The sequence below is a fragment of the Falco biarmicus genome, chromosome 18, assembly GCF_023638135.1.
Source record: "Falco biarmicus isolate bFalBia1 chromosome 18, bFalBia1.pri, whole genome shotgun sequence".
In the NCBI taxonomy this organism is placed as follows: domain Eukaryota; kingdom Metazoa; phylum Chordata; class Aves; order Falconiformes; family Falconidae; genus Falco; species Falco biarmicus.
Genome location: NC_079305.1, coordinates 3,890,276 through 3,916,220, shown reverse-complemented (window position 1 = coordinate 3,916,220; position 25,945 = coordinate 3,890,276). Strand labels below are relative to the sequence as shown.

The window sequence follows — 25,945 nt, the reverse complement described above, 5'->3', positions numbered from 1 at the left end:
TGTGCCTAGCAGCTGAGGCTGGTAAGACTCTCTGGAGTCCAGAGGTGCGGTATGAACGCAGGAGAGTGATGGGCTGGCTTTATTCCTATTGCAGGTTCTCTATTGCAGTGGCAAGCACCTAGCCTCTTTGCTATGTTAATCTTACTGCAGGTGTTCTAGAAAATAGCTTGAAGGGAGATTAATATTCTTGGCCATGTCCAGATTACTGTGAAGCCTTTTTGTCTTCCCGTCCCACAAGCATCGTCTTAAGTCAGCATTTCCAGTCGTAATGGTGCAAAGTTGAAATTGGTGGGCCATGGATGTAGAGTTTCCATAACAGCTTAGGAGCTGGGTGCCTTGAACTTCCCTATCAGCACTTTGGCTGATCAAAGCTTTGCTTAATGCTTCTTACACCAAGTAGGTTTGGATGCATGACTCCCCGTTTAAAAAAAAAACAAAAAAAAAAAAAAAAAAAAAAAGAATAATACTAAAAAAGCTCCTCTTAACATCCTGAGCAGTCTTTGTTGTGTAAATGAGTAAATTAATTCAGTTCTTCCCTCTTTTCCTCCCCCTGCCCCCATCTTTCCAGGTCGAATCAAGTATTCGGAGCGAGTGTATGATGCGTGCATGGATACATTTGACTGTCTTCCTCTTGCTGCCCTCTTAAACCAGCAATTCCTGTGTGTTCATGGAGGACTGTCTCCAGAAATCACGTGTCTAGACGACATTAGGAAAGTAAGTAATCTCCGTGGTCTTTTCACGTAGCTTACAATTAATCATGTCGTTAATGGCTTGCTTGATGCCTGCACGGGGTTCCAGGGTGAGGCTCCTGTGCTCCGCGTGTCCACACCGTAGGTGTGCGTACGCTGCTGCAGCTTTCACCAGCGTTGTCCTGATTTTCTGTACCTTTTTCAGTTAGACAGGTTTAAGGAACCTCCAGCCTTTGGTCCAATGTGTGACCTGCTCTGGTCCGATCCATCAGAGGATTACGGCAATGAAAAAACACTGGAGCATTTCGCCCACAACACTGTTCGAGGCTGCTCCTATTTCTACAGGTATAGTGGTGTTTCAGGGGGCTGTGATGGAGCAGAGCTTCTTGTCTCCCCTTGCGCTAAGGTGTGGGGGGAGATTCTTCACGTTGCGCTCTGTGGGACTTTACAGTGTCCCTGGCTCTGAAAAACAAGTCTTCACTTGGCTCTAATGCACAAAAGCTTGTTTGTTTTTTCTTGTCCTGTAATGTTGAGCTCTCTTTGGATACGTTGCTTTATGAAATTGTGGTATCAGACAGCAGAGATGCTTCTTTTAGCTGGCAGGGTGCCTTTTGAGTGGTTTTCAGGCATTGGACAGTACCAGAAGCTCTAGGAAATAATCTTTTCCTGTCTCAAAGAGAAGCATTTGTGCTAACAGACCACTTGTAGCCCGGCTGGTAGGGAAGATTTGGCACCAGAGGTCTGTTTAACAGAATGCTTTGCAATTAATTTTGGAATGATGTAATATATACTGGCCTTGTTTGGGGATGCTGGACACAAACCAAATGGGTGCTGCAAGTGGCTGGTTCCTGAAACCAAGACCGTGCGTGCTGTCTGTTCTCCTTTGCTCTGTCCTGATGTACGCTTGCTTTTTGTTTTCCAGTTATCCTGCAGTTTGTGAATTTTTGCAGAACAATAGTTTGTTATCTGTAATCCGAGCTCACGAAGCCCAGGACGCTGGGTAAGTGCTGCAGCCTGGCAGCTGAGCAGGCTCCGTCTGTGTTCCTGCTCTCCTTAGCAAGACGGGTGTGTTGAACACTTGACCTGTTTTTCAGGTACCGAATGTACAGGAAGAGCCAGACAACAGGCTTTCCTTCATTAATCACGATCTTCTCTGCACCAAATTACCTAGATGTCTATAACAACAAGGGTAAGGCTGGCAAGGCCAGGGCTCTGCTGCTGTTTGGATGTCAGCGCTGTCTTCATGTGCTTAGGAAATCCCTCTCCATCTTCCCTTGCCCACTCTGCCCTCTCCTCGAGCTGCATTCTCACGCATGAAATGAAAAAGAGCTTTGTGTGCTAAACTGATGGCAGCTGGGGAACTGGGAGAGGCTGGGTTCTCTGACTTGGGAGACTTAATGTATTACTCTGGCAATTAGCTGTCAAGTTATAAAGCCTAGAATAATGCCTTCATTTCCAGCCACGTGACAGCTGAGCACTATTGATGAATGCTGCTGTTAAAAAAAAAAAAAAGCTGCAAGTATAGGCAAGCTTTTAATTTCCCCGTGCCCCTAAAACCATAGGAGTATGATGGGGAACTTTCCTCGGCTGTGGGGGATATTTTTTTTTTTTTTTTTTTTTTTTACCCCTCACTTTGGGTCTCGGCTCTGTGTTCATCGCTTCTGATTTGGATAAATTTTAACGGCTTTGTTCAATTGACCTTCACTGTTAACAAGCTTTAGTGAAACAACGTAATGGGTAAACTGAAAAAATACTGCTTAAGCCTTCTCATTTTTGGAGAGCTCATAGTTTGATTCTGCATGAGTGCAACCCCTTGTTGGTGACGAGGCCTCATTAGCGCGGGTACAACTCCCAGAAATTGATAGCACCTATGGACGTGTCATCTTCTCTTTTTCTTTCCTAGCTGCTGTACTGAAATATGAAAACAATGTCATGAACATCAGGCAGTTCAACTGTTCCCCTCATCCGTACTGGCTTCCAAACTTCATGGATGTCTTCACATGGTCTTTGCCTTTTGTAGGGGAGAAGGGTAAGAGATATTTGGATTTCTGTTACGGGTTGCCCAGTGGCTGGTCACAGTACCTTGTGTGTTAGAAACCTGTCCCACAGGCTATTAAATGTGTTGGGAGAGTGTTGTAACTCATTAACACCAGGTAAAAGCAGTTCAGGTTCAAGGAGATCTGCGTATTCGTATTACTGGGTAAAGTTTTTTTGAAAACAATTGTGGATACTTCTTTTAGAAAGCTGTTACCCATAAAACGATCCTTTCTTGCTGCTTCTGCATTGCTGATGGAGCTGATCATGGGTGGTGTAGCCCCACCTCAGAATCTGGAGACATTTCTCTTGCTCTGGGTTTGCGACAGAGGAATTAAATTCTCCTGTTGGCTTGTGGCCCACCCAAAAGCAGTTTAAAGTCTTACTTCCTTCTGAAGGAGGCGAGGCAGCTTAAAATATGGCCAAGGCTTTGACACAACTTTTCAGCAAAAGGTTTTTTACATCTCCTGGTGAGTTGAAATTCCACCCCAGTGTTGTATGTTCGGAGTGTGGCATCAAGGTCTGAAGTGCCAAAGGGGTTTTTTGACTTTGAGGAACCAAAGGTTGAATTTCTCCCCGGATTTGACGTTCTCGGAGCCAGGTGGCCTCTGGTGTGGGTCAGGGTGGGGAGGTGGGACCTTCAGCAAGCTCAGGCTGTTCTGCCTGAATGTTGGCACCCCACTCCCCACGTCTGTTTCATCTGTGATGTGCTTGGACTGCATCCACCTCCTTGGCAGAAGGTGTAAAATATGTCGTCTGCTCTGGGTACTGCTGTGAGGTACCAGCAGTATGCAGCTAAAATTGTCTTTGGGCTTCCACTTCCAGAGTATAAATGACCTTGAAATCGTTTGCTTGTCCAGCTCGTCCTCCAAATACCTCTGCCTGCCAAGTGTGTGCACCAGGCCTCTCTAATCTTCCTGTCTGTACTTCTTACAGTCACAGAAATGCTCGTTAACATCCTCAACATATGCTCCGATGATGAGTTGATTTCAGATGGTGATGAGACATTGGAAGGTAAAAAAAAGCTGTTACGACCGAGCTGGTAACAGTTGGGGGGGAGGGGGGTGGTGGTGAAGGTGGGGAAGGTGTGTGATGCTAGCTCCAGAGTGATCAGCACTTGATTTATAGCTGGATGCCCAGCCCGGGGTCTCCAGTTCCTTTTTGGCCAACCCTTGTGCAGTTGTGGGTAGGAAACATGGTTGCTTTTTTGGGTTTTCTTTTCCTTTTTTTTTTTTTCTTTTTTTTTTTTCTCCCCCTTTGCTATTCAGTCACAGAGAAATTAAATTACATTCACTGCGACAGACGCTTCTTGCCAGCTACTCTGGAGAATGGTTTCCTGCTCCTTACAGAGACTGCTTCCCAAATGGTTATTTTCCGCCCCCCCCCCCCCCCCAGTTCAGAATTTTTCTGCACCAAAATGCCTACCCAGTTCTTCTCATCTGTTGCAGTGAACTCCTCTGTAAGGTGGCTTCTCATGTCACACATCTCCCCCCCCCCCCCAAAAAAAAAAAAAAAAAAAAAAAAAAGAAAAAGCAGAATGCGTTTTTTTGGCCCTGGTTTTAAGCTATGCACAAAAGGGACGAAAGAATTGCTGAGCTGATCTGCAGTTTCTATACGGGGGGGGGGGGGGGGGAATCGCCTGAGAGCGAGCCGGTGTGACCTAGAGGCAGCTCGGGGGCAGCCGTGGGGCATGCAGCGAGAAGTGGGGCTCTGAGCATGCGTGGGGGGGTCCGGGGGGGCTGCCTGCCTGCGCAGATCAGCGTAGGGTGGAGGACAGTCAGTCACCGTTGCGGCACAACAAGGTGCCGCTGCTTCGGTCAACAGGTTGAGACTTTAACCCGCTTCTCCCATTGCATTTCGTTTTTGGTTGGTTTTTTTTTTTTTTTTTTTTTCTTTCTCCCTCCCATGAAAATTAAATTTGTTTCTTCTATCTCTGTCTTCATCTACTTGTTTCTTGGTGTCTCCTCTCCCTGAAGATCACTACATTTCAAGCTATCAGAAAGGTACCCAGCTAGAATTTGCTACAAGCTTAATTTTCACTGCCTGTGCCACCAGATTTCCTTGGAGTGGATTTGAATAGCTGACTAGTTGGGCAGTCTCTTCATCCCCTTTCAGTTTTAACATAAGCGCCATGTGTTTTTTAACCCTTCTGCGTTCCTCCAGGAACTTGAGAAACGGGGTCACGTTTCTATCTGACTTTTGAATGCAGCCACTTAGTGCATGGCTGAGCCATCGGTGCATGTTAGACCTCCGGTTTGGCTTGTACTGTCCTAATGTGTAGTTGGGCCATGTGAGGAATCTCAGCTGAGAGGAGATGTATTTGTTACCTCTTTGATTTTGATTTTTGTTTGTTTTCAGTTACCCTCCATGCTTTTTTCTCTCACGTTCGGTCTGTATAGCGGAAGGGGAGTTCACGTATCTCACTTTGTGTTTGTGTGGGGTCAAAGCAGAGTTGCAAGGCTCCGGCCAGCCGTTCACTGTGCGTGTTGGATGCCAAAGCTGATGCTTGCGTGACACTCCTCCCCGCGGCGAGCACAGCCCGGTGTTCTGCAGTGTTCATCAGCAGTCAGATTCGTCAGTGTTCTGCCTTGCAAAACTGTGTCTACATGGCTGAGTCATTTGTGTTACATCCTGTGTAGTGTGATCAAACCTGGTGAGCTTCGAACAAGACCTACCCGATCCGTTTCTTTTGGTGGTTCTACTCTCTTTAGACCTTTAAGCCCGTGTGTCATCTCGTTGGTGTTGCCCTTCTCACTTGCCATCCTGACCGCCATCCTCTCAGCACTGTTTCTCTCAAGAGTGTAGCTGTGAATCTGTAAATCATGATTTCTTTTCCTGGAGTCAGGCAGGTGCTTCATATTGACATTACTTGTGCCTGGAAAGCAGGAAACCTTAAACATGCTGGCGTTTGTGGTTTTTTTTCTCTCCCTAAGGTGGGACAACAGTCCGTAAAGAGATCATCAGGAATAAGATTAGAGCCATTGGGAAGATGGCACGTGTCTTCTCCGTTCTTCGGTAAGGAAGCAGCGTACGGTTTGGGGTCTTGAGTTTCATTTGGGGTCTGGCTGATGAAGGTAAATTTGGTGCTGTATATAGGGCTACAGCTTGATACGTCCTCGCTAGGTAAAGAGGCGGTGGCCAGGGTGCACCAGGCAGGCAGAGTCCCGCTGGGGAACAGGAGTCTTACAAAACTTGCTCCAGAGGCTCGAGGTGGTGCTTTCTGTGTGCTTGGCCGTCTTCAGAAACCTTCATCTCGAGCCCTGGCCCCTTTGCCAGCAGAAGTGCTGCTGCTGAGGTATATTGAGCCCTTTCGGGATGCATTTGCTGGTGCCGCGGCTCTGATGCGTCGTGGCTGAGTAAGCAGAGCTCCTGTGTTTAGGAGGCAGGGCTGTGCTCGGCGCCCGGCAGGTCGGCTGCGTGCTGCCTGCGGTCAGCACAGGGCAGGCGGCCGGTGTTCATGCCGCTAACAGTCCGGCGTGGACCTAAATGACCATTGCGTTAATCTCTCGGTAACTAATTGTGTTGCCTCTTCTTTGCAGGGAGGAGAGCGAGAGCGTGCTGACTCTCAAGGGCCTGACTCCCACAGGTACACTGCCCCTGGGGGTGCTCTCAGGGGGGAGGCAGACCTTACAGACCGGTGAGTATGGATGGTCCTGTCCTCTGCTCTTCTATACCTGGTCCTCAGCTCCCCCGAAAACCATTCAGTCGGTCCCCACAGGCGTACTTCAGGGTGCCAGGGGGACCCGAGAGATGGTTCAGGCTCGCAGGGAGGAAGGATTCAGAAATAGGAGAAAGCAGAAATGTAGGTGGGGATGTGGAGAGCCTTCCAAGATGTCCCCGTATAGCCTCGAGGAGGGGAACACGAGGAAAAAAAAAAAAGAAAGACAACAAACAGCACCCTTGCCTAAAGCATGTGTATTGCTTTATTGTATGTTTCTGCAATGCTTTTTATCGTTTATTTCCCTGTAACTCTGCATGATGAGCATCCTCTGCTTCACCTACCTGCTGCTGTGTGCTAGCATAACGGTAAACACGCCTGCTTGCTTGTTCTTCGTTAAACAAAACCCTTCCAATTCTGACCCTGTGAATCCCAAACAGGAAGCTTAGGTTTGGGTGAAGGAGGGACACGCAGGTTTGGGTGAAGGAGGGACATTCTTCCAGGCCTGTATGTTTCATATTAAGACTTCTCTCGGCCCCCTGGTTTTGATCTGGGTTTGGAGGTTTCTTTTCTGTGCTTGCTGGCAGATACTTTGCTCCCTCCCTCAGCAGCCAACTGGTCCGTCTTATTAGTGTGCTGAGAGCAGGGCTGAGCTAGCGATCTGTGTGCTTGAAACTTGCAGGGCAGGGAGATTGGCTGATGGTCAGGGAATGAGTTATCATAGTAACATGTGTCCCCAGAGGGAATCCTGTAATCTAGTGTTTTAATCCTTTCCTGACGCCAGCCTTTGAATGCTGGCATCTCACCAGCCTGCTTTCCCCTTCCTATCAGCGCTGGGTAATTTCCTGCAGGCTCAGAAGAGGGCATGTTCTGGGGTTGCCTTGCCTTGATTAAATAGTTCACAAGTGAGAAACGTGTAAATATTGCTGCCCGCTCCTTGCAGGGGGGAGCGTGTGCAGTGTCGCTCCCGAACCCATGGGTTTCTCTGCACGTAGAGGAGTAGGAATACTTTTTTTATTTATTTATTTCCTTTTTTTTTTTATAGCAACCATAATGGTTTCTGTCACCCCAGTTCTGCTGCAGGCATGGGAACAGAGCCTGAGTGGGAAGGTGGCTGGTACAGCTCGGCTCGAGCAGCCGGCTCGCTCACGGTGCCGCAGCTCTGCCCCTCTAGCTGACGGCGTGGGGAGCGGGCTGTGCTGCACCTTCCCCTCTCCAGGGGCTTCCCCCGAGGGGCTACCAGCCAGCTCCCCCCAGTAAAGAAGCCGAGATTTGTTTGGCTCCCTGAGACAGGACAAACAAGCCGGACCTTTGCTGCCGCCTCCTCCCGTGACCGCAGGCTTCCCACCCCCCTGCCCCTGGCACCCCGTGCTCCCCTCGGCCGCACCCCGCTTTTCGTGCCCTTCTCACGCTCCTTTCCCTGTCGTGCCCCCTTCTCTCACCCCTTCCCGTTTTGCACGTCCCGTCGCACCACGCCGTCTGCTCACAGCAGCCTCCTGGCGAACATACAGGCTCTCCCTCAGCAGCCGTGCTGGGAGCCGCTCTGCTCGGCGGGGAGAAGAGGGGCTGCCCCCCTTTTGGGGTCCCCTGCACCCTGAAAGAGGAGACAGAGGGCCGCAGGTAGCGGTGGCGGGGCCTCTTCCCTCCCTGAGCCTCCTGCCAACCTTTGGCAGCACGGCTTGGCAAAATCAGCTGAAGAAAGTCACCGAATCTGGAGCAAAGATGTTCAGCCACAACTCCATTCCTCCTCCGTGGCCTTTGTATTGTGTCCAAAGCGGGGGGGGGGGGAAGGCATTTTGAGGCTGAAAGCAGGGGATCTGTTCTAGGGAAGGGCCTCCTCCCAGATGTTGAGGCAGGGACTACCAAAACTTGGCCAGCTGCTGCAGCAGATTTAGGAAGGGGGACGCTGCTCAGCTTTATGGTGCCTTGTTGCTTGGTAACGCTTTTAGGAGGTGGAGCTGAAACCAAACTGGATTTGAAGCCTCAGCCTATATATTTTTATTTTTATTTCTTAGAATTCAAGGCATTGGGAGTGGAGCAGCCTAGTATCTGCTGCTACCTGCCCTCGCCCAGAGAGCAAACTGCCTGCCCCTCCGTTCCCCCCTGCTCCAAAATGTCATCACACCCCTCAGGGTCACTTCCCTTGCTTGACTCTGGTGGTTGAGGCTTTGCCTGGGGTGAATTCCACACAATTTACCTTCTGGAGGTGGCCAGGGTACCCTAGAACCCCCGAACTGGGAGCCAAAGGGGCCGTACGTGTGAGTGGAGACCCATGGCTCGGTCTGAGACTGTCACCGTCCTTGCCGTGGGGTGCCTGCGTGCCCGAGCCCTCCGGTGCATGCAGCAGAAAGCCGTCTCTGCTTCTCTCTTTCTTTCCATCGGATCGATCTGTGTGATGAGTCCAGCGAAACATGAGGAAAGGAGACTTCCCCGTGTCAGCGCTCAGCAGACGCGAAGCCCGAGGGAGTCCCCTTTCAGCCTTCCTCTCAAGCTCCTGTCACCTTTCCCTCCCCCCCCCCTCCCCTTCTTGCCCGCTGTTTTGATTGATTACGGTTGTCTCCACTGGGGCTGGGAGGCTGTGGGCTCTGCGTTCGCAGCGATGATGTTAGATCACTCACTGTCACTCTTTTTTTTTTCTTTTTTTTTTTCTGTCTTCATTTTTGCATGCCACTGTTCTTCTGTATTGCAGCCACAGTAGAAGCGGTAGAGGCACGGGAAGGTATGGCTAGAATCCGGCGAGAGACTCAAATCATCTCTGTGTGTTCGTGCGCTAATTTTAAAGAGCTTTATCGGCCTTATGGAAGCTTTTTACTCTTGCATCACCAGAAGTGGGGGAGGATGGGCCCCTGCTGGGAACCAAAAAAATACAGTGGGCTGGTTCAAGTCTTATTTTAGCCTTAACGAGGCTATGGCTGAGTGCAAGACCTTCATTCTGAGAGCGCCCCGTCTCCGGGGCGGTTTGTGCTCTGGTGTCTCAAGACCTTGGTGTTGGGGTCTTGCGATCTGATCTGGGATGCCACGTGGCCGAGTTCATCCCCTGGGTAACTCAGTCCAGTGAAGGCTGCCAGCACGCTTGGTCAAAATCATCTAGGAAGTCGCGGATTGCGTGGCTCTGATGTAATCCTTGCCTTCCCCACAGGTGGGCCGAGGTGGTCCTGGTGCAGAGAAGCAATTTTCTCCCCGTAGTTTGTGTAGAAATGACAGATTTCTGAGGTTACTGGCTGGGAAGCTTTTCTCCTCGATGGCTCCATTCAACTCCTGATGAATGGGGCTGTACGTTTGTGTAGAGAACGTTTTGATTACCAAGGGAAGTTTGTTTGTAAACCAGCCAAGTCCTGGTAAAAAGATTTGGCACAAACGCCCCCCCCTTTTTTTTTTTTCCTTGTCTTTTTTTTTTTTCCCCTTAAATTATCTGTAATACAAAAAAGTTAAACATTCGCTCCGTATCATCACCGCAAGGATGATGTACTCGGCCTCGTAGTGATGAAACACTGTCCTTGGTGGGATTTCATCACTCCTGAGACTGCCTGTGTGTCTCCTGGTCATGCAAGAAGCCGTTGCGTTTGTGATCCGAGGACTAGCCGTTTCCCTCTCCTGGCGTTGCAGTCTGTGGTTTGTGTTGGAGTTAAAAGCCTTGTGGTGGTGTCTTTGTCGTGTTGGTTTGGTTTTGCCTTCTTTTTTTTTTTTTTTTTTAATTATTATTACTATTTTTATTTTATTTTTAGTTTCGTGTTTTTCAGCTTTGAAAGTTTCCTGAGATTTCCCTGTTGGGGGGGTGGGGGAACACGACACTGAGCACTTGTCTGGTCTGCGCGTTCCTGCTGCTAAACCGTGTTCAAAGGGGAACCGTTAGGGAGCAGAGCAGGTCGCTGCGGTCGGGATCCTAGACTTTGCCACCAGGACCTGGCGCAGTTCAACTCCCCAGCTACACTGTGGTACCCACATGAGCTGGCGATGCCGAACCCCCTCCCCCGCAGACCCAGCTCGGGCTTCCCGTAGCCAGACACGTGCTTTCTGTCGCCCCGACTCTGTCCTGTACGTGTCTGGTGTGTGCTAAGGGGCTCCTGCCCGGGGGTCCGCGGCTCGGCCTGACTCTTTTCTTTCTCGGCCCTTCTCTCTGCAGCCATTCGTGGATTTTCGCCGCAGCACAAGATCCGCAGCTTCGAGGAAGCCCGAGGGCTGGATCGCATTAACGAACGCATGCCGCCGCGCAAGGATTCAATGCACTCAGACGGGCCGGTGAACTTGGTAACCTCAACAAACTCTGCAGACAAGAACGGCACGGGGAAGAAAGCCCAGTAACGGTCCGAGCGCCCAATCTGCACCACTAAAGGATCCAAAACTTAATGAATTTTATTTATTTATTATTGGGGTGGGGTGGGGGCAGGGGAGAAACCAACTTCACCTGGAGGCACGTTCATAATCCAGTTTGCATCCATTCTGTAAGAAAGGTGACCATTTTGTAATTTTTTTATTTATGTTCAATATATAAAAGAAGTCCATCTTTTTTTAATTTAGAAACCAATCTAACTGCTAGCGCATATATGAAGTGTTGTGCTGTACAGCTGACCTCTCCTCCGCGAGAGCCAAACCTCTGCGGGGGGATTAAAAGAAACAAAACCAGTTCCAGGCAACTTGGGTCGTTGACTTTGGTACAATTCTAAGTTAGCCTGTGCTTTCAAAAGCAGGTCCTTTCGTTGAAGATGGGGTTGGGTTGGTTTTTCTTTTCACGACTGTCTTCTTCCCAGAGTTTGCTGTTGGTTTTTCTTCATCTTCTTGCCTCCCCGCATCTGCTGCTTTAGCAACCGATTCCGTGGAAGGCACGTTGCGTGGTGCAGCTGGCCGGGATCCGTCCCTCTTCCAAGGTGACATCCAGATATTCGCAATGAGCTCGAAAGGACTCCAGTGTGTTATACCAATCACGGCACCTTTTCCTTCTGTAGTTTTTATTCCAGCGGAGCCCCGAGCAAAAAAAATAGCCCTTTAATAAGGACGGGAAAGGGGGGTGGGGAAGCGCTGCCCCTTGTCGTGGCTCTTCCCGAAGCTTCGGCCGTTCAGACTTGCTGCAGCCAGCTGGACGCCGGGGCTGCCCGTGCAGCAGAAATCCCTCTGGGAATCCCTCGGATTCAGAGCAGAGGAATTCTCTCCGGTCCCTAGCGATTAGCAGGTCTTTGGGAAATTTGCAGGGCCTGAATTTTAAAGGAAAAGGGGGTGACATAAAACGAGCGGGCAGAAAGGCACGCACACCACCCCCCCCCCTTCGCCACCGCCATCGCATACTGCAGAGCCCGTGGCACGTTCCCCTGCGCCCGGCTCTGGATTCGGCCCTTGCTGATCAGTATTTGAGTGGTGGGCGTGCAAGGTGGTCTCCCCTAAGCCAGCATCGCCCCTCGGTCATCCAGCATGCGTCTTTCGGGGGGGTCTTCCACCTACTGCAGACAACTTGGGCTTATCCCGCTGCTGGTTACCTTGTTACAGCGGTGGCTATTCCTCCGACTCCAGAGGAGCCGTGGGCACGTCAGCCTTTCCCGGCAGCTGGAGGGGGTTTGCCAGCTTGTGATAAAGGATTTGGGGAAGGATGGGGTGACGGTGCTGCTTGTTTTTGTAGAGATGTGGCCGGTGGCGAGGCGGCTTTGCTAAAAAGCCCCAGGTTTTGGAAGCGCGTCCCTCCCTCGACGGCAGGGGAGGGAGGATGGTTTCCCCGTAGGTTGGCAGGTAGAAGAACCGAGCGGATCTGGCAGTAATTTTGGAAGGGTGCGCAGTGCTGGAGAGGATGGGGGATGTCCCGGTGACAGGAGGGTTGCCAGAGGACACCCTTTTCGCGGAGTCGAGGGGTTTGAGGCTTGGATCTGTTTAGCAGGGGCACGTTCTTTTGCTTAAACTTTGACCTGAAGCGAGCGTTGAAAAAGGATTTTGTGAGATTCCTGTTTGGTCGCTTCCCTTCCCCACGTGTCGCTTGAGCCGTGTCCTCTTCTGCCAGCGACTGCACAGAGTAGAAGCAGCAGCTTTCAGAAGCAGATCCCTTGCCAGTTTTTGCTGCTTTTCCAACTAACTATTGTGCTTTTTCTGAGCAAGGGCAGCAGGTGAGCGGGCTTAGCCTCTAATAAGGGATATTTGCCAACCGCTTCTCTGGATCTTGCTGTCTTCCCTTTGTGCTCCGGCCCGAAGCTGCGATTCCAGCGACAGAGGAAAACAGCAACTTTGCAGGAAGCTTTCAAATTGTCTTATAATCATACGTCACTTAATTCCATGCCAGCTATTTAGGAAACCGTATCTGTGAGCAGACCACTGGGTTTTCACAAGAGACTTTTGAGTCACATGCCTCCACTTTTTTTTTTCCCCCTTTTTTTTTTTTTTTCCCTTTTTTACACGCCCACTGCTTTGCAAAAAGTGCGAGATGTTTTGAGCAAGCTTCTCTAACCCCATATGAGGCGTGGGGCCAATTGCCTTTGTCTGTGAGTATTTCTTCTGTTTTTTAACGGCATCCTTTCTGAAACACAGTGAGCCGATGTGTGGTATCTTCCTCTGAGAGCGCAAACCGTGCAAAGGTGCTGCCCGTGCATGTTTGGGCATATTGTTCTGACCCAGGCTGGGAATCTCACCCGAGCAGCAGTTTTAGTCGGGAGCTTTGGGACGGGTGCCATGGGGGGATGCTCGTACCCCGAGCCTGGCAGCCAGGGGTGGGGGGGATTCAGCAGGGACCGTCCCTTTGCCGAGGGGGGTTTTGCTTTGCTTGCGGTTTGTCCCCCAACCCTCTTGCGCTCCAAACCCGTCTGGCCCTTGTGCTTTGTGGTTTGCCACCCTCGCAGAGCACGGCGGGGCTGATGGGGTGAGGAGCCGGGACACCCACCCCCCCTTCCCACCCATCCCTGGAGCTGGGTGTTGCCGAAAATGTCCCCGTGGGTGGTGGGACCGCAGCTTTGCAGCATCCTGGCCCAGGAGGGGCTGGTGCCCGTCGGGGAGGGCGGTTCATGGCTGGATGTTGGTGTCCCCCGGCGGGGAGCCTTGCCCAGGAGGCGTGTGGCAGCCGGCACGTATGGATTCCGTGCTGCCGGGGATCCGTGCTGCCGGGGATCCGAGGCGCAGGCTCCCCTTGCTGTAGCAACGCAGGTGCTGGTCCCCCCCTTCCCTTGATACACGAGTTCCCGAGGGGGTGAGGGGCAGCGATGGGGCTCGTGGGTCCTAATTATCCCCTCGATTAACTAACGCGCATCCGTGCAAACCCCCTCCGCGCTGGCAGCCCTGCCAAGCGCAGCCCCCCGGCTGGCGCAGGAGCTGTGGGGAAGGCAGAGCTTTCCCCGGCGCTGAGCCGAGAGACCCCATCCCCTTTTCCCCAGCTTTTGGGGAAGAGAGTGATGACGAGCTTGGAGCAGAGGCCACCAGCCGCTGCCGAGGTCCCTCACTCATCCCGGCCGAGCGCCCTACCCCGATCCCCACCGCGGCAAAACAAAAAATGCCAGAAATACACAGATTTTTTTCCCCCCCCCCTCTTCCTCCTCCTTCCCCCCTCTCCCCTTGCAAAGCCAGCGCCTCGGAGCTATGCATGTCTCAAGACCCCTCATCTCAGAGCTCCCACCCGTCCCTTTCCCTCTCCCCGGCTGCTCCCTGGAGCTTGGCAAACGGGACTCCGGGATCACAAGCCAAGGAGCACGGCCGGCCCCGGGGAAAGCCCGCAGGCTGGCCTCGCAGCCTGGGTTTTTTTGCATGTTATAGCAAGGTGCATGTAACAAGGAGGGGAGTCAGCAATGGGTCGGGTGGTGGGTTGAGTTCGAGCTTTATTTTTAATATTTTTTTTTTTTTTTTTTTTTGGCGTTGGGAGAACCTCTTGCTGCCCGTGCCAGCCCGGGAGCCGGTGGCGGCACTCGGGTGCGGATCCCACCTAGCTAGGTGCGGGGGCAGGGATGCGTGGAGGCCCACCGGCCTCTGCCAGGGAGGACCTGAAGCCCCACGGGACACGTGCTGGGTGCAGTGATGGTGATTTTAGGGTTCTCGATGCTGAAGGATCATACGCCCGTTGCCTGGAGACTGCCTCCTTTTTTTTTTTTTTTTTTTCCTTGCTTTTTTTTTTTAGTTATGTTTAAAGGAGAAAAAAAAATGGTGAAAATGTTATTTATTGGCAGAAATTATTTAATATAATTTCTTTTTTTTTGTGAACAAGGAATGAATTTGTTAGAACTGTCTTAATGTAAATTGGAAGTCATCTTTAAGGCGGAAAAAAACCAAAAAAAAAGTTAAAAATTGACACAGTCACTCGGCTCTGCTGTGGTTTATTTTGGGGCGCACAGGGGTGCCTGGCTCCCGGGGCGAAGGGCAGGGCAAGGTGCCCCCCATGTCTGCTGCTTGGTTTTAGGGTTTCAGGGTCTGGTTTACAGCCACCGCCTCGCTCGGGGCCCCTCGCCAGGGCCAGGGCAGCGCCGGGACGGCGTCTCCCAGCCTCCCCGGCACGTTGGCACTTGTGAAGTCGCTCCCAGGCACTTTTGTTGGAGAGCTCTCGGCTCCCTCTCTTCACCTCTCCATCCTTCCAGCCGCTGCCTGAGTAAATAACCCTCCTCCCCCTGCCTCCCCGGGTGCCAGGGCAGGAGATGGCTCCGGCACCGCTCCCTGCCCGGCCGCGGAGCTGTGGTGACCCGGCTCCCAGCTGTGGCTGCCATGTCTACCTTCTCCCTTGTGGCACCTCTGCCGTCGAGTTCAGCTCACCATGTGCGACACCTTTGCCATCTCCTGCCCTCGCCGCTGCCCCGCAGGCCTGGTGTGGTAGCCATCTCCGCTCCCAGCTGGCAGAAAGCAGCCCAGGGTGTGACGGTGAAGGGATGCTCCGGCTCTCCCATCCCTTCCCTGAGTGTTCCCCCCAAACGGTGGGGAGCCACCAGCCTGGCACCCAGCGTCGCTGCCCAGCCCTAGGCTCCGGGACCCTTGGCGTGAGCGAGGGGCTGCGCCCGCTGATCCCGGGAGCATCGCTGGGCCCGGCTGCGCGCTCCCGGCTGGCATCGCCGCGCTGAGCAAACAGGAAACACTCGCCCTTTGTTAATCCCGGCCCGAGCTGCGCGTTAAATATTTATCATTGAGCGGAGGAGGCTGGTGCTGGGAGCTGGGCGGGGGGAGGCAGCGACGGCGCCCGAGGCCGCTCACCCACCGAGGGGACGGTGAGTGGGGTCACTGCCGGGGGGGACCTGGCCCCCCAGGGTGGGCTGCAGCAGTGTGGGGTGGCTGGGGCTCCCAGCCCGCAGGGTTCCTTGCCAGTGGGTGCCATGACCTTCAGAGCTGTCACTGGGGGTGTGGTGGGCTGGAGGGGACTGTCACCCCCTTGGAGGGCAGGGATGGGGTCTGGGCTCCCCTCGCAGGGTTTAACCCTTTCCCTGGGTGCCCGTGGCTGTGCCCCCGCTGCCCTCTTTGCCCTTGTCACCCCGGTGGAACCAGCTCCGGTCCCCAAGTTGCTTCCTCCCTGCGGTATCCCCGGCTTGCACCAGTGACGGGAGGAGCAGCCGCATCCCCACGGCTCTCAGTGATGGGAGCCGCGTCCTCGGGGGCCGTGGCAGCGGGCAGCACCCCTGCCCTTGTCCCCTTTGTCCCCTGGGCACAGCATTCGGGCAGCCAGGGCTTGGTGCCACTGGCCCCTTCAATCCCAGCAGCGGCTTCTGGCAGGGGACTGGGTGGCTCGATGGGGACCAAGGGGTGGCTGGTGGCAAAGTCAGCATCCTCCCACGTGAGCTCCTGTGGGGACAGAGGCCTGAGCTCACGTGGGAGCGTGTGGGACAGAGGAAGGGCCGGGGCTGCCCGGTTCCGGGGCTGTCAGCAGTTTTGGGGAGCAGCAAGTAGGAAGCTGCTGGTGGAGGCTGGAACGCGGGCGCTGCCGGAGGGGATAAGGTGGGCTACGGGCACCCGCAGAGCGGGGCATGGCGCTGTCAGATGGGGGTCCCCAATGCCCAGATCTCTGGGGGTCGGAGGGTCACCCCTGGGAAAGCGGGTGGCAGCGGGGATGGGGACTCCGCTTTCACCGTGTCCCCCCCGCTGGGACTCGGGGGGGCTGCGGGAGCACAGACCCCCGCTCCTCATCTCCACCGGGTGCTTCCCATCCTCCCCCAAAACCCCCCTCCAAGCCCCCGGCTCCATCCCGGCGGGGGGCTGGCGTGGGGCTCGCCCCATTCCGTAAGCGGGGGCCGGGTGTGCGGGAACGCGTGCGCGGGGCGTGGGATGAGTTCAGCCTCTTGGCTTCCCTCCCTGGATCCCAGCCCTGGAAATGTCACTGGAAACTCTGAATGGGCCGGCCCCGCTCCAGAGCGGGGAGCACTGGGGGGGCGAGCGCACCCCAGGGGGGCTGGGGCACGTGGGGACCCACTGCCGGGTGGGTGGCGGCTGCTGACCCAACTGGGGGATGCTCTTGGGGGGTTCTGGCCACCGGCCGCCCATAATGCGCTGAGCCCCCCCCCCCCCCCCCCTTCTCCTTCCCCCGGCAAAGTTTGCGCCGTGCATTTCTCCTCCCTGCTGCTACCACAGCTCCGTCCTGCTCGCCGAGGGGCTCCCCCGCCCCCCCCCCCGGCTGGCAGCACCCAGGAGGTAAGAGCTGGCTCGGGGGGCCAGCGAGGAGGGGGTGACCGATGGGGACCTGCTCCCGGGGGGGCAGGCTTTGGGGGACAGTCCGTGGGAGCAGGATGGGGCTGAGCCCTGGGGGGCCGCGGGACGGCGGTGTGCTGGGAATGGAGCGGCTGTGGTTGGGGTGCCCGGGGGGGGGTGGGAAGCCTGCACCCCCCTTTCTGTGCCCTGGGGCAAGCTGTTCCCAGGGCCTCAGTTTCCTCAGGGTGGTGATAACCGTTAATTACAGCCTGGCACTGTCAGGACCAAGGAGCTGAGGGGTCCCCAGCCCCATCTGCCCCATGCATGTGGCACGCAGAGCACCGTGCCGGGCTAGCAGCCCCCCAGCAGCACTGTTGGCCCAATTTGAGGAGGGGTCTGCGCCGTGCTGGGCTCTGGCAGCAAGTCGTGCAAGTCCCGTGGGCAATGCCCGGCGGGGCTGGAGATGCTGGGGGATAAGCACGGACACCGGTGTCCCCCAAAGGTTCCCAGGGCTGCTCATCCCCCACTGATGCAGCCCCCCCATCTCCCCGCAACGGTGTCGGGGGCCGTTACGGGGGTCCCGTGCCCCCCAGCTGCCCCCTGCCCCCAGCTGCAGCCCTGGCATGGGGTGCAGTGGTGAGTCATGGCTCATCACGCTGCCGGCGGGGTGGTGCTGGGCTCGGCCGCACATTCCCTCTTCCCTCCTTCCCTCTCCCTCCCTGTTTGCGCTGCAGGGTGGGGAAATACTTCTGCCTCTTCGTGTTGCTCAGCCCCGGGGAGCTCGGCCCTGGCGGCTCTCCCGGTGTGGCACTGCCCAGCGCTGCCATGTGCCCGGGCAGGAGGGCACCGGCTGCATCCCACCATGCCGGGCCGGGATGCTGGGACGATGGGCAGATGGCTCAGCCATCGCCCTGTCCCACCCAGGGGGGCTGGATCCACCTGGAATGGGGAAAGGGGCCGGGTGGTCCGGATTAGGCCGTGGCGGGGTTGAGGCTGCGTGGAGAAGCCGTGCCAGGGCTGTTTCTGGCCAGGAACAGCCATATCCCCCCTGCCCCACCAGGATCCTACAGCTGGGGACGGTGCCACGGTGGCTGTCACCCTGCCACAGTGTCCCCTGCGCCTCTAAGTAACAGAGGACAGTCCCTGGCGGTGGGGATGGGGGTGCCCCGGAGCCCCCCAGCTCTCTGGCGAAGCCCGGTGAGATGAAGGTGCATCCCGCAGATGGGGATGGGACCCGCCGTGAGCGCAGCCCCTTTCCCCGCAGGGCACGGGCAGCCCCTGAGCACCGTTCGGGCAACCCACGGCCATGGCGGGCCAGCTCCTGCCCCCCGATGCTGGCCAGGCTCTGGGCACGGAGGACGTGCCCCCCTTCCACCCACCACTGCAGGTGCCCCCACAGCCGACGGCAACACGGGTGAGTGGGGCCAGGGGCTGCTGCCGTGTGCCGGGGGGGTCTGGGGAGCTGCTCCACCTCCATCCCTTGGCCGCCGCCACATCGTCCCCGCGCCAGCCCCCTCCTTGTGCCGCAGGTGCCCGTCATCCGCCACCGCGGCTCCAACACACTGAATTTCGACTTCCACGACCCGGAGACCCGTGGCACGGCCGAGCGTGGGCAGCCAGCCCCCAGGAGCTCAGGTACCTGCCCCGAGCATCCCCTGGGGACATCCCCAGGGGGCATCCCCGGGGGGCATCCCCACGGCGCTGGGCAGAGGGCAAGGGCTCACCCTCGCCCGCCTCACCCCCAGCGAGCGACTGGTACCAGACCTGGCCGGCCAAGGAGGCGAAGGCACCCAGCACCTCCGTGCCCACCAGCCCCACGCCCGGCCCTGGAGCTGCCCCTGCCTGTGCCCGGCCACCAGGCTGGTCGGCCACCTGGACCAAGGACAGCAAGCGGCGGGAGAGGCGCTGGGTGAAGTACGACGGCATCGGGCCGGTGGATGAGACAGGGATGCCCATCGCCTCGCGCTCTGTGAGTCGAGGGCACGGGGCTGGGTGTCCCCCCCCCTCCCCACCGTGTCACCCCCCTCACCACCCCACCGTGTCCCTGCAGAGCGTTGACCGACCCCGCGACTGGTACCGCAGCATGTTCCGGCAGATCCACCGCAAGCTGCCAGGTGAGTCCCGCTGCCACGACACGGCACGGCGTGGCACGGCACCCGCTCACCTCCTCCTCCATCCCCACAGAGCTGGACTGGGACACCCATCGCTGCCCCACAGGTAGGCTCGGTCCCTCCCCCACCAGGGTGCCTCCATCCCTCCCAGAGCTGCGGAGGAAAGGGCCGTCACCAGTTGAGCCCCCCAGCATGCCCAACGGGGTGGACTGGTGAGTGCAGCACTTCAGTGGTGCCCAGTGGGGTGCCCGTGGGGTGGGGGGCTGCAGGGGGCTGAGCTCCTCCTGCTCCCCACAGGACCAGCTGGGGTGACACCGGTGCCATCGCAGAGCCCGGCAGCATTTTTGACTACGAACCGGGGAAATCCTCAGTGCTGGAGCAGCCGTGGCAGGTAGGCACCCCCAGCAGCCCCGGCGCGGAGGGGGGCTGGGGGGCACCGCGGTGTGTGCGCCCCTAACCAGCCCCTTGCCCTTCCCAGCCCCCGGCAGCGGTGCCACCGGCGCGGGCTCAGTCCATCGAGGTAAGCTGCCCGCGGCGGGTGGGGGGCAAGGGGGTGGCAGCGGGGGTCCCTGTGCCCGCGCCGCTGGGATGGGGGGGGTGGGCAGTGCCAGCCTTGCTGCCACAGCCGCGTCCTGCCCGCGCAGGTGCTGCTGGAGCGGGAGCTGGAGCAGCTCAGCGAGGAGCTGGAGAAGGACATGAAGGCCATGGAGACACGCCAGCACCCCCGCCAGGTACCCCGCGTCCCCTGCCCGCCCCCGCCAGCCTGCACCCCTCATGCCTCCCTGGGCTGGGTGACCCTGAAGGGACCTACAGGGCTGACGGTGTGTGCATCCAGCTGTGCACACATCCAGCTGGGCACACATCCAGCTGCGGGCGCGGCCTTTGGGCACGGCTTGAACGTGCGCGGGGCAGGACGCATGCAGGGCTGGATGCGTGCACGGCTGGATGTGTGCATTGGTGGCTGGATGCATGCATAGCTGGATGGGTGCACATCTGGATGCACGCAGGGCTGGTTGCAGGCAGGGCTGGATTCATGCACGGCTGGATGTGTGCACGGCTGGCTGGATGCTGCACATCTGGATGCATGCATGGCTGGATGAGTGCACGGCTGGATGCACGCACAGCTGGATGTGTGCATGGCTGGATGTGTGCATGGCTGGCTGGATGCTGCACATCTGGATGTGTGCACGGCTGGCTGGATGCTGCACATCTGGGTGCATCCACGGCTGGATATGTGCACGGCTGGCTGGATGCTGCACATCTGGATGCACGCAGGGCTGGATGCGTGCCCAGCTGGCCGGTGGCGTGTGGCCGTGGCCGTGGCGTGGCCATGACCGTGACCGTGGCCGTGGGACGCTAGGACCCTGTCTGGCCTCGCCGTCCATCCAGCGGTTATTGGCCTGCACAGCCGGGAGCTGGACTCCCTCGCTTCCCGCCGAGGCTCAGCCTCTTGGATGATTAATTTTTCTCTCCCACCCCCTCCCGCTCCTCTCCGGCAGAGCTCGGCGGCTGCTCCCACCACTCGCTCCCCTGCTCCGGCCTCCCCGGCGGCTCGGTGAGTAGAGCCGGCTGCTCCCTGCACCCCAGCCCCCCAAATCCCACCGCCCCGGCACCCCACTCGAGGCGAGGGACAGCGGCGAGACGGAGCCCCACGGCAGGGGGATGGTGGGAGGGATCGTCCCTCCAGCGTCCCGGCTCCCATGGCGGGGTGGGGGTCCCCACGCGTCCCCCACGGAGGCCCCCGTGGCACTGCTGGCCCCCTCCACGTCCTGCCACGGGTGGGGGACCCTGGCGCCGGGCTGGCTGCCCAGTGGGTGGGACGGGGACAAACTGGGACTGACCCTTTCCCCCGTCCAGCCCGTGCCGGGACACCATGTCCCAGGGTTTGGCTCGGTCCCAGGGGAGGTGACGGCACTTGGATTCTCAGCGCTGTGTCCCTATGTCCCCGCTGTCACCGGCACAGGGAGGGGATACCTGTGCCGGCGGGTGACCCCAGGATGGGGTGGGCACCCCAGGACATCCCCACGGCCCCGTGTCCTGCCCCGGCAGCGGGTGGAAACCAAACAAACAAGGGCTCCGCTTCTTGTAGGACCTACCGTAACCCCCCAGGGGTGCACATGGGGGATGGAGGGCTGGCTGCCCCCCTGCCTGCCCCCCTCTCCGGGCTGGGGGGGCGGAATTTGGGCTCTTTAAGTGCCCCCAGGAGCGGAGTTATCCATTAGCCAGGCGGCCCTCCTCGGTGCTCGCCTGCTCCTCGCTTCCTGCTCCGCAGCAGCCGGGACGTGCCGCTGGCAAACTTTGGACCCGTCTTGCCTGGCTGCCTCTGAGACGAGACGCTAGAGAGGCACCGCGGGGGCCCCCCACATCCTGCTCCTGGGGGACCCCCACATCCTGCTCCTGGGGGACCCCCACACCCTGCTCCTGGGGGACCCCGGGGTCCTGCCCCCCAAGGGCAGCGGGGTCGGGAGCATGGAGGGTGCATGGCAGCGGGGCTGGATGTGGGGCTCAGCCCTGCCCTGAGCCACCGTCACCCCGCAGGAGCCCCCTGTCACCCCGCCGGCTGCAGAGCCCCCCCCGGCACCCACTGCCTGCCCGCCAGCCCCGGCATGGAGCGGGGTGGCCTGGGGCTGGCCAGTGACCGGAGCCGTGCCGCCCCCGGCAGAGGTGAGCCCCCACACCCGAGCCGTGCCGTGCCATGGGGCACCCCGTGCACCCGCCGGCCGGTGACACCCCCCTCTTTGCAGACACCCTGAGGCCAGGGACCCTCCCCAGCCTGTCCGACATGGGGGACCCCCCCGAAGCTGTCAGGAGGGAGGAGAAGAAGGTGAGGCTGGGACGGTGCCATCCCATATGGGCTGGGGGATGGCCGGGCTGGGGGAGCCCCCCTGTGACCCTCCTCTCCCTCCCCAGATGAAAGCCCGCTCGCCTCAAGTTCAACTTCCAGGCTGAGTCACCCAAGTAAGTGGTGGCACTTCTGGGGGTCCCTGCCATGCCACCGGTCCCAGGAGCCCTGGGATGTGGGGTGGCCGTGGCAGCCAGGCTGGGGGGGGGTGTCGGTGCCCCCCAGGACCGGTGCGAGCAGTGTCCCTGAGCACCAGTGCTTGCAGGGAGCTGACGCTGCAGAAGGGGGGACATCGTGTACATCCATAAGGAGGTGGACAGGAACTGGCTGGAGGGCGAGCACCACGGCCGCGTGGGCATCTTCCCCTCCAACTACGTGGAGGTGAGCCTGAGGGATGGAGAAGGGGCAGCCGGGCTCGGAGAGCCTGGGTGCTGACCCTCACCCATATCCCCCCACCAGATCCTGCCCCCCACGGAGGTGCCCAAGCCCATCAAGGCACCCACCATCCAGGTGTTGGAGTACGGCGAGGCCCTGGCGCTCTACAACTTCCGAGGGGAGCTGCCCGTCGAACTCTCATTCCGCAAGGTAACCACCGTGCCATGCCATGCCATGCCGTGCCGTGCCGTGCCGTGCCGTGCCATGCCATGCCATGCTGTGCCGTGCTGTGCCGTGCCGTGCCATGCCATGCCGTGCTGTGCCGTGCTGTGCCGTGCCGTGCCATGCCGTGCCGTGCCGTGCCATGCTGTGCCATGCCATGCCGTGCTGTGCCGTGCCGTGCCGTGCCGTTGCCGTGCCATGCCGTGCCATGCCATGCAGTGCCATGCCGTGCTTGTGCCGTGCCGTGCCGTGCCGTGCCGTGCCGTGCCGTGCCGTGCCATGCCGTGCCGTGCCGTGCCGTGCCGTGCCGTGCCATGCCGTGCCGTGCCGTGCCGAGCCGTGCCGTGCTAACACATCCTCTCATCCCATCGGCAGGCCGAGCGGATCTGCCTGGTGCGGCGGGTGGATTGAGAACTGGTACGAGGGGCGTATCTCCGGCACCAGCCGTCAGGGCATCTTCCCCGCCACCTACGTGCAGGTGCTGAAGGAGCCACGGGTGAAAGCCACCACCGAGGACTTCCCACCCTCGTCTGCCTCCCCCAGCCCCCGGCCCCCCGGCTTGGCTCCCATCCCTGCAGCGCTCGCCTGGTCCCCGGGGCCCCCCACTTTCCACCGGCTCCCCCCGGGCAGCAGAACGGGGTCCCGGTGAGGCTGGTGGGTGCCCGTCCTCACCCCGCTACCTTGGCTTTGCCTTCCCCCCTTCCCCAAAGCTGCCCCGCACCGGCACCCTGAGCCCCTCACCGGCCCCCACCGGTCCCCTGCACCCTGCGGCCACCCATCCCCAGGAGCCCTGGCGCTCAGCCTGGTCCCCCCGAGCAGGTGAGTGACCCCCCCCACAGCCCCCAGCCTCAGCACCGTGTCCCAGCACCTCTGGGGATGTGGGTGCTGCCCTATAACGCTGCACCCATCCTCTCCCCCCTGCAGTGCGCAGCCCCGAGGGCACCCACCAGCATCCGCCCTGAGCCCGCCCCGTCCTACAACGGCTCTGAAATCCAGTGGACCCCGTAAGTATGGCCAGGAGCGGCACCGTGGCACGGTGTCCCCACGCGGGACCCGTGGTGACATGGGCTCTGCCCACGCTGTGTCCTGCAGGTACCGGGCGCTCTACCAGTACCGGCCCCAAAACGCTGACGAGCTGGAGCTGCTGGAGGGGGACCGGGTGGATGTCATGCAGCAGTGCGACGATGGCTGGTTCGTAGGTACGTGGCCACCAGGCTGGGGACAAGGATGGGGACAGGTTGCCACCATGGCCCCTCACCACCTCTCCTTGCCTTTATCCCCCCAGGTGTGTCCAGGAGGACGCAAAAATTTGGCACTTTCCCTGGCAATTACGTGGCACCAGTGTGACCCACGGCGCTGAGAAGAGGAGCCCGGAGGGAGGTGTGGGGCGGGGGGCTGCCCCCTGTCCCACCTCGGCCACCCTGCATCCCTGCCGTGTCCCCTCCACGTCCCCCTATGGGGACAAAGTGCCTCCAGCTCCCTCCCGCCCCTATGGGGCTGCCTCTAACAGGGACCAATCCCCCCTGCGTGGGGGTCTCCCCCACCCCAGTGCCTTAACCCGACCCCTCCTCACGGCTGCCCGGTGCCTTGTCACCCACCACGCTGGTGGCCACCCCTCTGCCATGGTCTCCAGGTGGTGCTGGGGGGGTCCTGGCCGGTGCCGTGTCCCGAGCTGCTGGTGCAGGACCCACGTTTGCTTCTTGTCCATCATTAAAGTTCAGCTCAGCCCGAGCCAAAGCCCAGCCTGGTAGTGCCGGGGTGGGGGGCAGCTGGTGGGACGGTGCCCATGGGGAGATATGGGGTGGGGGGCACAGGACATGGCGTGGGGCGGCACAGTGGGGCTGGGGTGGCCCTGCTGGTGTTGGGATGCTGCGTGGTGGTGACACTGTGGGGCTGCAGTGCCGTGCAGGGTTACAGCGCTGCGGGGGGCTGCAGGGGTGGGGGGCTGCATGGGGACATGTGGGGCAGCAATGGTGCCGGGGGGCTGCATGGGGACATGTGGGGATTTGCAGTGGTGCATGTGAGGTTGCAAAGGGACACGTGGGGCTGCAAGGGAGCATGTGGGGCTGCAACAGTGCCAATGGGGGGGGTGGGTGCAAAGTGGGGTGTGGGGCTGCAGCGGTGCCTGTGGGGGGCTGCAAGGGGTGCAAGGGGGCATGTGGGGCTGCAGCGGGGCATGTAGGGGTTTGCAGTGCTGCAGGTGAGGTTGTAATGGGACATGTGGGGCCACAGCAGTGCCCATGGGAGGTTGCAAGGGGGCATGCAGGACTGCACAGGGCTACCAGGGCGCATGGGGCCAAAGCTGCACACACAGCAATGCTGTGCAGGGCGTGATGCTGTGCGGGGTGTGATGCTGTGCAGGGCGTGATGCTGTGCGGGGTGTGATGCTGTGCGGGGCGTGATGCTGTGCGGGGTGTGATGCTGTGCGGGGCAGTGATGCTGTGCGGGGTGTGATGCTGTGCAGGGCAGTGATGCTGTGCGGGGCAGTGATGCTGTGCGGGGCAGTGATGCTGTGTGGGGCAGTGATGCTGTGCAGGGTGTGATGCTGTGTGGGGTGTGATGCTGTGCAGGGCAGTGATGCTGTGCGGGGTGTGATGCTGTGCGGGGTCTGATACTGTGCGGGGCAGCGATGCTGTGCGGGGTGTGATGCTGTGCGGGGTCTGATACTGTGCGGGGGCAGCGATGCTGTGCGGGGTGTGATGCTGTGCGGGGCAGCGATGCTGTGCGGGGCAGTGATACTGTGCGGGGTCTGATACTGTGCGGGGCAGTGATGCTGTGCGGGGCAGTGATGCTGTGCGGGGTCTGATACTGTGCGGGGCAGCGATGCTGTGCGGGGTGTGATGCTGTGCGGGGTCTGATACTGTGCGGGGCAGCGATGCTGTGCGGGGTGTGATGTCCCGGGGGGGCTACGTGGTGCCGTGGGGCATCCCCCCGGCCCGGCCCCGTTTCCCGGCCCTCCCGCCGCCCCGGGCCGTGCCGTGCCGAGCCTGCCCCGCTCCGTGCGCCCCGTCGGGGCGGCCGTGCCCGCAGACGGCGCTGCGGAGCTGCCGCCCGGCCCGGCCCGGCCCCGTCGGGCTCCGCCGGCCCCTTCCGAGGGGGAGGCGCCGGGGCCGGGGCCACGCTCGGCTCCGCCGCCCCACGGGGCCGCCCGGCTCGGCCGCCCGCCGGTGAGTGCGCCCGGGGGGGGTGCGGGGGGCACGGAGCGGGCCGGGGGGGGGGGCTGACCCGGGATGCCGCCGGTGCGGGGGGGGCATCCCTCGGGGATGCAACCCCGGGGGTCCCGGTGCTGCTCCACCGGGCAGGGGAACGGGAGGGAGCGGGCAGCGTGTCCCGCGAGTGTGTCCCCATGGCCCCCCATGGCCCCGTGTCCCCTGGCATCGCCTGTCACCCGCCGTCACGCCTCGTGGGGTGCCAGGCGGCACTGCCAGCCGCCACTGCCACAACAGCATCGCTGCGTGCCAGG

General features: G+C 59.2%; 2 protein-coding genes across 7 annotated transcripts in view; both read left to right on the top strand.

Annotated features, from left to right (window-relative positions):
• PPP3CC (protein phosphatase 3 catalytic subunit gamma) overlaps nucleotides 1-11,006 on the top strand; it is a 36,128-nt gene extending 25,122 nt beyond the window's left edge. For 3 of the 6 annotated variants that reach the window (XM_056363047.1, XM_056363050.1, XM_056363052.1), the window contains exons 5-15: nucleotides 569-714; nucleotides 895-1,034; nucleotides 1,612-1,689; nucleotides 1,784-1,878; nucleotides 2,593-2,718; nucleotides 3,660-3,737; nucleotides 4,700-4,726; nucleotides 5,657-5,738; nucleotides 6,263-6,360; nucleotides 9,071-9,100; nucleotides 10,505-11,006. In XM_056363047.1, the coding sequence (XP_056219022.1) occupies nucleotides 569-714; nucleotides 895-1,034; nucleotides 1,612-1,689; nucleotides 1,784-1,878; nucleotides 2,593-2,718; nucleotides 3,660-3,737; nucleotides 4,700-4,726; nucleotides 5,657-5,738; nucleotides 6,263-6,360; nucleotides 9,071-9,100; nucleotides 10,505-10,683 (1,079 nt within the window). In that variant the 3' untranslated portion in view covers nucleotides 10,684-11,006. The remainder of the gene's footprint in view (nucleotides 1-568; nucleotides 715-894; nucleotides 1,035-1,611; nucleotides 1,690-1,783; nucleotides 1,879-2,592; nucleotides 2,719-3,659; nucleotides 3,738-4,699; nucleotides 4,727-5,656; nucleotides 5,739-6,262; nucleotides 6,361-9,070; nucleotides 9,101-10,504) is intronic. The other 3 variants (XM_056363048.1, XM_056363049.1, XM_056363051.1) reach the window with 3 other exon arrangements.
• A 4,478-nt stretch (nucleotides 11,007-15,484) lies between these two features.
• SORBS3 (sorbin and SH3 domain containing 3) lies at nucleotides 15,485-24,213 on the top strand. The gene is given in 20 exon segments (XM_056321779.1): nucleotides 15,485-16,245; nucleotides 18,197-18,346; nucleotides 18,462-18,567; nucleotides 18,678-18,901; nucleotides 18,983-19,046; nucleotides 19,117-19,255; nucleotides 19,341-19,434; nucleotides 19,522-19,563; nucleotides 19,688-19,774; nucleotides 20,543-20,598; nucleotides 21,788-21,961; nucleotides 21,963-22,001; nucleotides 22,151-22,169; nucleotides 22,171-22,266; nucleotides 22,345-22,470; nucleotides 22,858-22,890; nucleotides 22,892-23,129; nucleotides 23,216-23,486; nucleotides 23,575-23,681; nucleotides 23,768-24,213. Coding segments are annotated over 19 exon segments (2,085 nt in total). The 5' UTR covers nucleotides 15,485-16,245; nucleotides 18,197-18,238; the 3' UTR covers nucleotides 23,830-24,213.
• The last annotated feature ends 1,732 nt before the right edge of the window (nucleotides 24,214-25,945 follow it).